At 41.5% G+C, this 15,349-nt stretch overlaps 1 protein-coding gene across 1 annotated transcript; it reads left to right on the forward strand.

The window, feature by feature from the left end:
• Nucleotides 1-11,407: 11,407 nt before the first annotated feature.
• LOC309558924 (parvalbumin beta-like) lies at nucleotides 11,408-15,066 on the forward strand. The gene is made up of 5 exons (XM_082262018.1): nucleotides 11,408-11,448; nucleotides 12,392-12,465; nucleotides 13,172-13,304; nucleotides 14,226-14,335; nucleotides 14,728-15,066. The coding sequence occupies exons 2-5, from the start codon at nucleotides 12,405-12,407 to the stop codon at nucleotides 14,751-14,753; spliced, it is 330 nt and encodes a 109-aa protein (XP_082118144.1). The 5' UTR covers nucleotides 11,408-11,448; nucleotides 12,392-12,404; the 3' UTR covers nucleotides 14,754-15,066.
• Nucleotides 15,067-15,349: the final 283 nt, after the last annotated feature.

A 15,349-nucleotide genomic window follows, 5' to 3' on the forward strand; every position in this document is an offset into this window, starting at 1 on the left:
GGGGGGTCCTGTCCTTGGGGGTCCTGTCCTGTCCTTGGGGGTCTTGTCCTGGGGGTCCTGTCCTGTCCTTGGGGGTCCTGTCTTGTCCTTGGGGGTCCTGTCCTGGGGTCATTTCCTGTCCTTGGGGGGGTCCTGTCCTGTCCTTGGGGGAGTCCTGTCCTGTTTCTGGGGGGTCCTGTCCTGTCCTTGGGGGTCCTGTCCATATACAAGTGTATTGTATATTGCACAAATAAAACAAAGGTGAATTTGTAACAAGACCTCTGGATTGCATTCTATCTATCTATCTATCTATCTATCTATCTATCTATCTATCTATCTATCTATCTATCTATCTATCTATCTATCTATCTATCTATCTATCTATCTATCTATCTGTCTGTCTGTCTGTCTGTCTGTCTGTCTGTCTGTCTGTCTGTCTGTCTGTCTGTCTGTTTGTCTATATGTCTATCTATCTCTATCTCTCTATCTAATTGCATTATATAGTTGGCCCCCCTACTTTTTCCCTGGCCCCCCCATGTGCCCCCCCTAAAAATGAAAGCTGGAGACGCCACTGAATGTGGAGCCCTGGAACCTATGTGGGCTACACATTCCAGCATAAATAGCTTTGTCTGCTTAATTGGGAGGCGAGGATTACCGTGCAGGTATGTGTATCACACATACTGTAGATATTGAAGGCCCCTTGAACCGCCTTTAGGGAAAGGGAGCCTTGACTGCTGGAAGAATGGCATCACTGTGGGTGTGAACCTAAAAGAGAAGTTAAGTAGCTCCCTTGGGATTGGCTACAAAGACCTGAGGTGACTGGGTGGAGCCTGAACTCTAGGAAAAGGCTACGCTGGGGCACATCCAACTGCTCTGAGGAGATTTAGCTGTTAAGAGTTGCTAGGTGAGTATGCCTCCTCTGTTCACAGGCCCTTCACTACCAAATTTCACAGGAGTTATCCTTCCCCAGTGTTCCTGTACCATCATGGACACAGAACTTTTATCTGGGCTGACTGGCTGCTTTCTCTTCTTATGGTGAGACTGTTCCCTCAGCTCTTACACCTGCTGACCATCCCCCGCTGCCCAGCCACCCTCCTCCATGGTCATTCAATCCATCCAGCCCCTCCAGGGTCACTACTAATACAGCCAGACACAGGACCCCCTCTGGAGCTACTGGCGCTGAGGGCGCTAGCTCCTCTCCTTCTCTGCTAGACCCTCACTCTGCCTTCCTTCCCCTGAGATCTTCCCAGCACAGCCATGTCTTCAATACAGCATCAGCCTCTGTTAATGGACACCGCCTGCCCCATTCTAGGATTCCCAGAGCATCACATGTGAACGGACCTCATATGCTCCTTCCCTGGATTCTGCTTCATTCAGCTCCCTGTGCCCTGCAGGGCAGGAACTGATTTACACTATCAGCTCTCATCTCCTCCAGCATATCACTCCTCTCCTCTCACTGTCTGTGTGAGGGATCAGGTTACCATACAGCAGGAGGCACTGATCATTAACTCTTTGAATCCCTGCTTCAGCCTGCATACCAGACAGCAGACATGGGAGTAAGTCACACATGTGCAAGTCACAAGCAAGTCTCAAGTCTTAACCTTCAAGTCTCACGCAAGTCCCAAGTTACTGTGGCGAAAAGCAAGCAAGTCAAGTCGAGTCCCTGCCAGAAGTCAAGCAAGTCAAGTCAAGTCATTTATTTTGGTCAAGTCACAAATCAAGTCAAAATACTGATCTACCCCAATTTTCACCTTTAAACCAGTTAAAAGTCATTGGTCAGGAAAGGTTTTGGTTTATTTTCACCATTAACAAAACTGCTTAGTGCTTTTTTCTTGGCATATTAAAGAAACACTTTGAATGCCCAAACATCAAAATCCTTCGTCCGGTCATGTTTCAACACCACAGTCACTAAAAACATGTTAAGTATTTCCATTGTTAAACAGCCAGTGTCCTAAAAATCAGAACACACTGAGGTGTTATAAAGCGGAGTTCCACCCAAAAGTGGAACTTCCGCTTTAGGTATTCTAACCACCTGACATGCCACATTTGGCATGTCATTTTTTCTGGGGGGGAGCGGGTACCTAGTCTTGACAGGTACCCGCTCCCACTTCCGCTCGGAGCGCCGTGGCGCCCTGAACGGAAGTTCTCCTCTCCCAACCCTCCCTCCCTCCCTGCAATCTTCTGGGACATGTCAGAGGTCCCAGAAGATTTCCGGCCAATCAAGACGCGCAGCGCGACTCGCGCATGCGCAGTGGGTACCCGACTGTGAAGCCGCAAACTGTCACAGCCGGGTGCCCACAGCAGTGATGCCGGCGCCGAGGGAGAGGATCGAGGCTTCGGGCGGCCGCATCGCTGGACCGTTGGACAGGTGAGTGAAATGGCTGGAACTCCGCTTTAAGTGACTGTGGTGTCAGAAACATAACAGGCACATTCATTTTGCTTTAACAAATCTTGAGAAAATGCAAATATTTAATAACTTATAAAAGTAAAGTCATTTCAAGTCATATGTCTCAAGTTAAAGTCAAGTCTCAAGTCATGAATACCAAGTCAAAGTCAAGTCGAGTCTTTAATTAATTTTAGTCAAGCAAGTCTCAAGTCCTCAAACTGGTGACTTAAGTCTGACTCAAGTCAAGTCAGTGACTTGAGTCCCCCACCTCTGCCAGACAGCATTTCAGAGTTACAGCCTCCCCACATGCCTCAGATTATCTGACAGGGCTTCTGTGTCACTTGAGGCTGGAGGCTCCTTCCTATTAACCCTGCATGTCCCAGCGCAACCTCTGACACACAGGGTCAACTTATGAACTCCAGACTCTCCCTCCAGTTCTTTTTGAAGGCAATAATCAATCTTCCTACTCAAACTCTGCTGGGTAAGTATGATTATAGGGTGGCCTGGGATAAGTCAGGTGTAGCTGTTTCAGAGCCACTGATGCATTTTTGAAGCAGTCCAATCAGTTTTTATTTTTTACTATAGTTGAGTGTCACACCAGGGTCTGGTTCTCACCTAGGTGACCCACTATAATTAATTTCCCTGTTGATTTGCACAAGTGATTAAATAATTATATTTTAAATATGGCACCGTCAGTTCACGGATGTGCTTTTTGATACACAGACAGTTGACAAATAAACACATATTGATGTTGATACTGAGGGTGAAAAATCAAAGCAGCTTCCTTTAATTTTGGGAACTGGCTGCATGGTTTGCTGTGCCTATGCATTGCTCTGTATAAAAAAAAAAAAAAAAAATCCAGAACTAGCATTTTCCCTATTCAATTATCCACATCTCAGTTGGGAGGTCTACAAAACATATGATAGGCAATGCTGTTTAATTTTGATACCCAGTTTTGCCTAAATGGCTGCCGGAAAGAACTGTGTTTTGACTGCCGAAATGTTAGTCTATGGTATATGTATATTGACCTGCGTTGCTAGCTTCTAACTTTATTTACTCTTGCACTGACTTTTACTCTGCATATGGTTCTTAATCATGTGCCTACACGGGCCAGCTTCTTTCCAGTCACCCGCACAGAATGTCAGCAGTATACCAATTGGCATCTGCTGGCTGTTTATCGAGAGCCACTGTGTGCGGTACACCGCATGTCACTTTAAACACAACTTTTCCCTTGGCGGTGGCGCCCACCCAGCAGTCAACTCTTTCTGAATAGGGAATATACCACCTGCCAAACCAAGTCCAAGTTTTACCCTTCTAAGACAGAGGATGCCAGTGAATTTGCTGGTGCTTCTACCCTTCTGCTGAAGGCCGACATCAGGTCTGCCTTTCTCCTCCTGCCTGTACACTGTGACTGTTCCATCTCAACAACGCCAAGGTCATGCCCATCTTCTATCCTTTTGGGCATTGAGATTGACATTGTAGAAATGGTCTGCCAACTTCTTAGGGTTAATTAGTTTCTGTCCTTAGTTAAATTTCCAACGGACTCTAGGAAGCCCTGGCTGTGGCAGCTTCAATACTTTTGGGCCATCTTGTTTTCACATTCTGCGTACTTCTGATGGGTAGTCTATGAAATGTATATCAGATACACGTCTTTACGTAAAAATGATCAGATCTATGTGTGATGACTTTGAAGTGCAGTTGTCCTTCTTGCACTCTAAGGCTATGTTTCCACTAATGCGCCTACTAAGTCGTGCGATTTCAAGTGCAACTTTGTAGTGCGACTTGTTTGCAACTACTTCTGGGGACTTCGGTGCGACTACATTCTATGAGGGACAAGTCGCACTGAAGTCGTCCAGAAGTGTTGCAAAAGCCTCAAGTCGCTGCGTCTTGAGTAGCAGCAGTTAGAACGATCCTAATTGAAATTAATAGTTTTTGACTTGTCATGCGAATTGACATGTGTCGAGACGCACAACAAGTCACTCTAGTGGAAAGGGGGCCTTATGGTCATTCTTTTATAAATGGAGGAATTACTGTACTCCCATCTGGAGTTTTACAGGGCTGCATTCAGCTCCAGTAGCTTTGGCATTTCTTCCAGGGTGACTGGTCTGCTGAACCTTGGCTGGCCTCATGGGCCCATCTCTATCTGTTGTGTAACATGATGCTGTTAGAGCTCTTTCCTGATTTGGTGACAGTGGAATTATTGGTGTAAATTTTGCAGATTAGGCGAGTGGTTTTATAAACAGATGAGTGTGGTACAAGTGGTTAACTGCCCCTCTGCACACTCTCTAGTCTTGTTTTTGACTCCTATTGGACCCTGTCTGTGTTTTCCCTCCCAGAACTCTTGGGTAACCTGCCAGTAAATTTGGGACGAATTGGGGCTGTCACCTGGTGAGGAGTTCTCCCTTTCCCCCAGCAGGACAGGCATCTGGCTCTTTCCTCCTACCTCTTTACCTACAGGATATAGTTGTGGCTGGTTTGATGGTGGGTACTGCTCTCTCTGTTGTATTGTTTGTTTCAGACTATTCAGCCAGGGGGATATCTCCAGAATTTTGTTATCCAGAGGGTTTTAAAGGGTTGGAAATATCTGACATGCTTCCCTGATTCGTGGCACCTGTCTTCTGTGCACAACTTAAGCGACATCTTCTCCATTTGGCCCTCTGTCGGTTTTTGCATTTAGGGCTCTTTTTTCTAAATGCCTTTTCTTTAGCATTCTTTGGCACTTTTAAGAAAAGTGAATGCGTTGCCAAGGTCAAACGCTCAGTTGGTAGTAACTCAGAGAATGTCCTAATCACGGAATTCTTTGTTTTTATCTCACGTTGATTCCTCCAACCTCAGCTAATTCCAATATTTTCGGGTCTTCCGACTTTTCCTTTCTCAGCTGATCTTGCCTCCTACTGATTTTTCCTACACACTCTTTCCTCTTTGGCACAGGCATTGCTGCCCGTGGTATGGATTTTTCGGATGTGCGAGATGGCTTTTAGGTAGATGGGATTCATTTAAAAAATGTTGCTACATGTTCGTCCTCACCTTTTGTTCTGATTTAATGTTTCTCTCCAGCATTAGTTTAGATCATTGCTGACTCCTTCGTTTATTGGGCCTCTTGCCACGCTGAATTTTGACACTGTTGGGAGAATTTTCCTTTGCAGTTGGAAAAATTTGTTGTTGAAATTTTCATGGCCTTCCCTGGGTTGCTGGTATTACCTGAGACAATTGGTTTTAGGTCACTTCATTCTTATCATTCATGTATAGGGAACAAATGTGGGCATTACCGGTCTGTAGGTTCAATCTCCCCAGTTAAGCATGTTTTTGCTCGATGTTGTGACACTTTTACCAATCTATCGCTTTGTCCAACATTGTCCCCTTTTTCTGGTTTTGGCCTGTCATACTTTGTTATTGTTTCTAGTTCTTGTTTGGAGCTTTTTTGCCGCAAGGTGAATACCTAGGTTTTTAGAAATTGTCCACAGGATTGGTGGCATTGTTGTTCGCCACAGGGGTCTTGGTGGAGATAAGAGTATTTATTGAGACCTTATGGGGTTCATTTAAACGATTATTCTAAATATGGTAATCTCGGCCTACGATCTGGTGTCGAGAAGGTGCTGGCTGTGGTGGGGCGCTCGTCAGTGTACCACTGACTTGCGTGTGGCGGTTTTGACCTTGCCAGCAATTGATGTTGCTTTATGGGCTATGCCCTCAAGTTAAATTCTGGGGTCAGTCTAATGTCTGTCTGGCACTGATGGTAAGGACAGGCCTCTTAGACTATGTAAGTTTATGTTTTATGGGTGCTCACGGTAGATCTGTGACTGGCATTGTCGGGTGCTCACAGTATAACCGTGACTGGCATTGTTGTTTGTTACATTTGGAAAGTTGTTACTTTTGTAAAGTTCAATAAAGCTGTGGCCTTGCCCTATTTCCAACTTAATCAGCTTCTGTGTCTTTTTGGGGGGCAAGGTATTGGTTTATTAGCTGCTCATAAATGAGCCTATGCTTCTCAGCAGTCATGAAGGCCCCTTGAACCGCCTTTAGGGAAAGGGAGCCTTGACTGCTGGAAGCATGGCATCACTGTGGCTGTGAACCTAAAAGAGAAGTTAAGTAGCTCCCTTGGGATTGGCTACAAAGACCTGAGGTGACTGGGTGGAGCCTGAACTCTAGGAAAAGGCTACGCTGGGGCACATCCAACTGCTCTGAGGAGATTCAGCTGTTACAAGAGTTGACCACCCCCCCCCCCCTGCCCGTTGTGATGTTTTGTCACAGCTTTATTGGCGGTTTTGACCTTGTCAGCAATTGGTTTTGCTTTATGGGCTATGCCCTCAAGTTAAATTCTGGGGTCAGTCTAATGTCTGTCTGGCACTGATGGTAAGGACAGGCCTCATGACTATGTAAGGTTATGTTTTATGGGTGCTCGCGGTAAATCTGTGACTGGCATTGTCGGGTGCTCACAGTATAACCGTGACTGGCACTGTTGTTTGGTACATTTGGAAAGTTGTTACTTTTGCAAAGTTCAATAAAGCTGTAGCCTTGCCCTATTTCCAACTTAATCAGCTTCTGTGTCTTTTTGGGGGGCAAGGTATTGGTTTATTAGCTGCTCATAAATGAGCCTATGCTTCTCAGCAGTTATGACGTCCGGACTTTATTATAGTGACATTGTTTTTGATAATTTTTTGTGATGGGACAATGTTTTACAATATACTGTGTAATTTTACGAGAGTCGTTTTTGATATTCATTCTACTTGTTTTTGTAAATACATGCTTTTAACCCTTTATGACAAGCCTAGTTTTCCTTCTATTAACTGCTTTTTTACCCCACTTGGTCGGCTGTACCCCCGGATTACGCGGTAGCTTCTCTCTTTTTGTGTATGCCCTTTTTGGTTATTTGGAAAACACCTAAGAGGTGATAAGGCATCAAAATTGTGGCAAATTATAAAACCCCTATTTTTTGGTTTTTGGTTCTCTAAATAGGAGGCCTAGGGGAGTGTTTTCTAACTGTATGGGTGCGCTGTGTTCATTCCAGAGAGAACAACGGTCTGCTGTGTTTACAACAGCAGACCGTCATTCTCTCTCCACGGTGAGCGATCCCGGCCACCGGCCCCGTGGATCGGCTTCCCCGCTGCCTAATGGGGGCGCTCCCGTAAACTGACGTACCTATAGCCAAGCCAGCCTGCTGCAATATATCTGCAGGGGCGGTCTGCAAGTGGTTAAATCCCCAGTCCAACAATGTTTCAAATAAGTCTTCTGACATCTGGCATCACACAGCTGCCTCCTATCCTGTCTAGCTGTCATCCTTACAACTATAGAGGTGGCATAACGGCATGGTCACTGCAGCTAGTGATCATACAGTATACAACTCATCCTCACTTATTCTGTACTGTATTTGGGTAATATAATTGGTATAACCAACAAAGCACACCCAAAATAACCCTCCTGCAATCCTGATCACAGGGTCTTCTGAGACAAGCAGTCATTTTACTGCAGCGTTACATGCATGATAACGGGTATTTTTAGGGGGTGTTTGTGGGTAATAATTTAATAGTGACCTTAAATTCCTCTTTAAAGCCCAAATTCAGCCATTTTTAAAGAAATCAGAGCTTCAGCAGCTTTATAAAATATGCAGGTGTGGCTGCAATACACACCCTCTCTCTAGCACAGCCACCTGCAGTACCTCTGCTACACTACAAGATGTGCTCAGTCATCTAATACCCAGCCTGGGGACATACTGTGAGTGCAGGGTTTTATTACCCTGTCTGATATGGAGAGCACCACCTAATGTCCAGGGAGAAAGATGACCCCACCTGTCATGTGACCTGTCTAAAGACTGCTGGAAAAGGTATGAATAAAAAAGCATAAAATACAGCTGGTGGGGGCCTCTGGAGAGGAGCACTTGGGGGCACTTGGGGAGAAACCCAAAGTTAGGTTTTAATGATAACCTCACCTGACCCCTTAATTAAGCCCTAATACTAATCCTTGCATACTCATCTCATCCTGTACTGATATCCTACTGCCAGAAGAAATTGCTCCATCTCTGAAATTAGAGACTGTCTGCAATAAAACACTCTTTTACTGAAGTGTCTTAACTTTCATTTGAGTCAAAGGAAGGCAGTGATCAGCAGAGACTGGCAGAGATTCCCTCTGCTAAACATCAGTTAGCATATATACAGACTTAAAAGAAGAGGCTTTCACCACTGGTCATCGTAGCAATAATTCAACAGTTCAAACTACAGTGTAACTACAGCAAAACGCCCCAGTATGTACAGGACATACTGTATAATAATCCGCTCTATTTTGAAAATACACAGACATAGATGAAGACTGGCTCAGTTGGTAATGCATACTGTGCATGAGTTTGTATATAGGAACAGGAACAGAAGAAAAGTACCAAATTTTTAGGGAAAGCATAAAAGTCTTTCTTTAGTTAAATATTATATATATATATATATATATATATATATATATATATCCAAACTAGCAAGGTGAGTCACATTTTACCCAGGATCACAGGAGCATTGCAATCAGGCCACTCTACACAGCCATATAAAAGTACAACAAAACATGTAGGAATTTAACGATAAAAATTCAAGAAAACAATTAAAATGTGTTCCCATATAGCAACAGCTTCAGGCTAAGTTACAGCATGCACTCAAGTTTTTTTTTTACCTAAGGAAGGATGTGCTATATCTTAGCTACACTATGTGCCTTCTTGATTTAATCTTCTTGGTGTGCAGCAATTGGGGGTATTTCATTGCAAAAAAAAAAAAAATATATATATATATATATATATAGAGAGAGAGAGAGAGAGAGGGGGTTGACAGAGAGAGAGAGAGAGGGGGGTTTGACAGAGAGAGAGGGGGGTTGACATAAGTAGAGAGAGAGGGAGGGTTGACAGAGAGAGGGGGGGTTGACAGAGAGAGGGGGGTTTGAAAGAGAGACGGAGGGGGGTTGACAGAGAGAGGGGGGTTTGACAGAGAGAGAGAGAGAGAGGAGGTTTGACAGAGAGGGAGAGAGAGAGGAGAGGGTTTGACGGGGGGGGGGGAGAGAGAGAGAGGGGGTTTGACAGAGAGAGTGAGAGAGAGAGTGAGAGGGGGGGTTTGACAGAGGGTGAGGGGATTTCACAGAGGGAGAGAGAGGTGACAGAGAGAACGAGAGAGCGAGAGGGGGGAGGTGACAGAGGGGGTGACAGAGAGAGAGGGGGGGTTGACAGGGGGAGAGAGAGAGGGGAGACAGAGAGAGAGAGGGGGTTTGACAGAGGGAGAGGGGATTTCACAGAGGGAGAGAGAGGTGACAGAGAGAAAGAGAGAGAGAAAGAGGGGGGTGACAGAGAGAGAAAGAGGGTTTGACAAAGAGTGAACAAGAGAGAGAGGGCAAGAGAGAGAGTATATTTGTATATAAAATTACCTTTATATTATATAATTATATTTAAATAGCAAAAAAAAAGTATAAACGCCTACATAACCACTTGCCGACCGCCGCAAGTGGATATACTGCGGCGGGCAGCCCCTCACAGGCAAAGTGACGTATATATACGTCACTAGCCTGTGAGGCTCTGGGGAGCGGGCTCTGGGGAGCGGGCTCCCGCGCGGTCACGGACCCCCGGCGCGTGTGACCGGCAGACCCGATGTCCGCCGGTCACTCTGCGATCGTCGGGGGAGAGGGAGAAAGTCAGGCGGCTAGTGTAAACAAGCCGCCTGTCATTCTCCCCTGTGTAGAAACACTGATCATACGATTCTACTATGTAGGTCCGTTGATCATTGTTCCTACAACTCAAGCCACAGCCAATCACAGTTAGAATCACGCCCCTAGGGGGAGACACAGCCCCTCCCTCTCAAATAAAGTTAACCCCTTCACTGCCAGTGTATTTTTACAGTAACAGTGCATATGTATAGCACTGATTACTGCAGTAATGTCACTGGTAACCCCAAAAGTGTCAAAAATGTCAGTTAAGGGTCCGATCTGTCCGCCCCAATGTCGCAGTACCACAAAAAAAATCGCAGATCGCCGCCATTACGCATTAAAAAAAAAACAACAAAAATGACAAAAATCTTTCCCTTTGTTAGTAAACGCGATAACTTTTGCGCAAACCAATCAAAATACACTTTTTGCAATTTTTTTTACCAAACATATGTAGCATAAAACAAATTGGTCGAAAATGTTAAAAAATTTAGATTTTTACATTTTTTTGGGGGGAATTTCATATAAAAAATGTGAAAAATATTGTTATTTTTGCAAAATTTACGCTTTTTTTTTGTTTATAGCGCATGATCAAAAAATCACACAGGTGATCAAATACCACCAAAAGAAAGCTCTGTTGGTGGGGGAAAAAAAATGTCAAATTCGTTTAGGTACAGCGTCGCACGACCGCGCAATTGTCTGTTAAAGTCACGCAGTGCCGAATCGCAAAATACCCCCTGGTCAGGAAGGGGGTAAAATCTTCCGGGGCTTAAGTGGATAAATAAATACTGTAGACATAATAGTATATGAACAGTTGGATAAATGCCATGTATTTACAATGGCTGGTGAGCAAACTTCGGAAGTCAGGCAGAAAGATTTCACCAATCACCATCAGTGACTCTGAAAAGGTATAAACTCCTTAAAAATCTACCAAAACCTGAAATAATAATTTTGGGTGGACAAACCATTGTAGCACTTGTAATAAACAAGCAGGACAAAGACATAATATACAGTACATTCACTATGAATATGTTACATGAACTGACAGCTGTTAAATAGCATGCTGTTATGCACACTTCTGAGTTTCATCACACAGAGAATGCTGCAAAATCTAACAGTTCATATAAGGCTGTTTATATATTTTGCAAGCTGGCATGGAGCAACAAGTGTGGTCCAGCCTTAGTGATTCTGATATAAAATTGTTGACAACGCCCTAATTTAAATTCCCTGCAGAGTATAAATAACCTGTTCATTAGCCAGCAAATTTTACACTCCTGCTTAGGAAGAATTGATCCCTGTCTGGGTCTCCTTTGCTACTCTATATGGTCTGGGGGTGGTGTCTGCAAAAGTATATAAGAAGTGACCCATTGGAAGCTAGGCACAGCTCATTCTGTAGGACTCCTCCATTGCAAAAAGTGCCTAAGGTGAGTTTTATACTCTCCTCTCCTGTCTGTTTCTGGGATTGTAACTTGCTTCAGCACAGAAGAATCAAATCTTACAAGAGTAACCTTTCTACTATATACCAAGGACAAAAAAACAACTTGGGACAAGACTCACAGCAATTTCTGGACTACAGTTGTTGCAAAGGAATAATTTTCTGGACCTCTCTTTTTTTGCTTATGTTCATTCATCTGCAGCTGCTCAACATACCATCAGTTACTCAATTTTACTATAAAAAGGACCCTGGGATTCTTATCTGATACTTCTACCTGCAATATGAAATAATATGCAATTAGAAATAATATTGTGTTGTGGGTAATTGTGGGTATTTTGAAAAAACGTATTTGCTCTGTTGTAATTTCAGCCAACATGCACAATTTAGTTACAGCCAACAATCAGAAATCATCTTTCTTTATTCTGACTGCTCTAAACTGATGAAAGGTGAAAGCTGATTGGTGGCTTTGAGTTACTGTTCTATAAACGTCAACATTGTTACCCTTTTGGCATTGCTTTTGAAATAAGTTGATAATTTCCTTGAACCTGAAGGTCTGAGGATTGTTTAGTTGAGGATATGAAATAAACTGATTATTTGTACTATCTGCTAGGATACAAAGCTAATCTTCCTAACATTAGATGTTGAAATGTACTTTTTTTAGAAATATATTTTTTTAGTGGCTAATATCATTAAAATATTATATTATATTTTAATATTATATTATATTAAAATATTATATTATAACAAAAAAGTTTTAATATTGCTTTGATAACAAAGTTTAAAAAAGAAAACAGGTTATGTTATTTGTTTGCATGACATTGTAGAACACATTTGTAATTTCCTACAAATTATTTTTTCTTTTATCTAACTACATTTTTGTTTTTAAATGTTTCCAAAACTCATTTTGTTAATTATCATTTATTTCTCAATAGAACTAAATCAAAAATGGCTTTTTCTGGTATCCTGAGTGAAGCTGACATCACTGCTGCCCTGAAGAGCACAGAAGGTACTGTGCCAACCACTTTGTTTCCACTTTGTGCTTTCATCATTTTATAATAGCAATATGACAACTTGTAGTAGTACCATATGAGAGGGGATTAACAGTCTAGCAGTAGAAACAGTGCCTCCTGTGGAGGAATCAATAACTGCCTGTAATCAAGCCAAATAAATAGACATTCGCTGTTATTGATAAATTGTACAATCACTAAACTTTTATTGGATTTAAGGATCAAAAGTCAATATAACAACTTAAGATTGTTACATTCCTTGAAGCCAACACGTGAGGCACAAATATTACCCTTCTTCCCTCTGACTAATAGCTTGTAGTGAATAGTGTCTTAGAAAGGATGAATGAACTCTCAGGGGTAGAAATGCCCATATTACAATGTCCTTATAATTATTATATTAGTTATTTACTAATTTTATTACCTAAACAATATGAATTACTTCATTGTAATTACTTTATTACATTATATTACCAGTATTACAATTTCTCTATTTACTCCTTATTGTTAACACCCTCTTTCACATTGAATTGGCAGCTTTCAACTTTGATTGGCAACTGCTTTTCCTCAATAAAAATATTCACTAACATTTGTCTGAATATATTTATATAAATTGTGCTGTATATGACGTGACATTGGTTTTAACATTTATCCACTTCTTATATAAGGATTTTAGTATTCACATTTATGCTTTCCTGTTTTTTACAGCCAAGGACTCCTTCCAATATAAATCTTTCTTTGCCAAGGTAGGCCTGGCAAGCAAGTCCGCAGCTGAGCTTACAAAAGTCTTTGCCATCCTTGATCAGGACCAGAGTGGCTACATTGAGGAAGAGGAACTCAAGTAGGTATCAGTTGAAACCATGCTAAAATAAGACAATATGGGGATATGGGGATTTAGAATGTTTTACAGATTGTAAAGGTAATATTTCATTAAAGCAAATCATTTTTTTGTTATTACTTATAAATGCTAAATTGCTTAATGGGCTAAAAAAATAGAATTATCTACAATTAATACTTATACCAAAAAAGAAAGGGAATAATTCAAGATATTCACAATCTACTTATGCATGAACTAGGGACTCAAGTCAAAATATTATATTACAGGGCTGCTTATGTGTCAGCAGGAACATTGCAAGACATAGGTTTTAGGTTCTTGCAAGGCACAGGGCTTTACGTAGTAATTAACACTTGTTCTTTTAATAGACAAAAAGCCAGCTTCTGATTACATATCCAAATTATACAATGTTGTAAACACCAGACAGAAATATATTGATTTGAGATTGTCAAGGACAGTTAGAACAAATGCCGGAATACATGTTTAGGAGTGCAATAAATATAATCATCTGCAATATGATCATGAACATGAGAGAGTGGTGTTTGACTACAGATATATATTTAGACACAGCAGACCTCATTAGCGTAGATGAAACATATTCTACACATGAAAATAATATATTCAGTGTTAGGTGTATATGTTTCCTGTGAAGGTACTTGTCCTAGCACATGCCTTCCACCATTCTTGCCATTTTAGCATAATATCAAACACTGCAAACAAACTTTTTTTTGTAATCCTTTCCCCACTTTCCCTTCCTTTCTTTTCTTTCCTTTCCTTCTCTTCCTTTCTTTTTCTTTTTCTAACAAATCTGCTTTGCTAAAATGTATAGGATTGTGAAAGGCTACACTGTAAACTGACACTGAAGTAATAAAAATTCTATACTGTCATTATCAGCAAACCCAACTGTCTCTCTCCTTTTATCTGCAGAAAGTTCCTAAAGAACTTCCATGCTAATGCCAGGGACCTGACTGATTCTGAAACCAAGGCATTTCTTTCAGCTGGTGACTCTGATGGTGATGGCAAAATTGGAGTTGAAGGTAAGCATGCAAACATGATCTTATCTTGTTGAATAGAAGATTATTTTATAAATAGCTACCATAATGATTTAGAATAAATAGAGTGTAACGGCAAGTTATGTTTTTATGTCTGTGTCTAGTTAACTGCCTGCCGAAACATCTGTCTACCCATCTGTTGATCTGATTATCTATCTATCTATCTATCTATCTATCTATCTATCTATCTATCTATCTATCTATCTATCTATCTATCTATCTATCTATCTATCTATCTATCTATCTATCTATCTATCTATCTATCTATCTATCTATCTATCTATCTATCTATCTATCTATCTATCTATTTTTTTAAATCTGTTTTTAGCCAAAGGATAATACAATTAATTGCATTATTTTTCTTATCCTCTTTTTAGAATTTCAGGCTTTGGTGAAAGCTTAAACAAGAGCCTCAATGGATTATCGAAATAATTTAAATCCCCCTTTTTGTTACACGGAAACGTTAGAGGAACCTGGTTAACAGAGATACAGTTTGCCCCGTTGAAGGGGATCAACATCTTCATTCAAACTTTAGTGTCATCTCTCCTAGTTGGACAGATGTGATACAGACTGTTCAACCATCAACAACTGGATCTTGAGCTCCTGCAACCAGCTGTTAACTCAAAGTTACACTGATGCCTCATTCTATTTATTTATATCTTTTTTACATTGGTATTGCATTGCCAGCTGTTTAAACTATTGCACCTTTTGTAAATTGACATTGATGATGCTTAGTCTTGATGTCTTCATGGAATATTTAAAGCAGCGAGGATGATGTAAACACAATGCTATCAATTAAAACAATGTTTTGGAATCAGTTTGTGTCATGTTTCACTTAACAATCAAAAATTGTTTTCTGAATATCCTTATTAACAGGATACAAAAAATAATAGAATAAAACAGAGTGCACTTCTGGGGACTAGAGCAATATGGTGGGATATGCACTGGTGGAAACGGGTCTTTTGGTATTATGCAATTCATTGCAGTCAGGTACTCCTC

Source organism: Pelophylax lessonae (genome assembly GCF_965119305.1).
Source record: "Pelophylax lessonae genome assembly, chromosome: 6".
Taxonomy (NCBI): domain Eukaryota; kingdom Metazoa; phylum Chordata; class Amphibia; order Anura; family Ranidae; genus Pelophylax; species Pelophylax lessonae.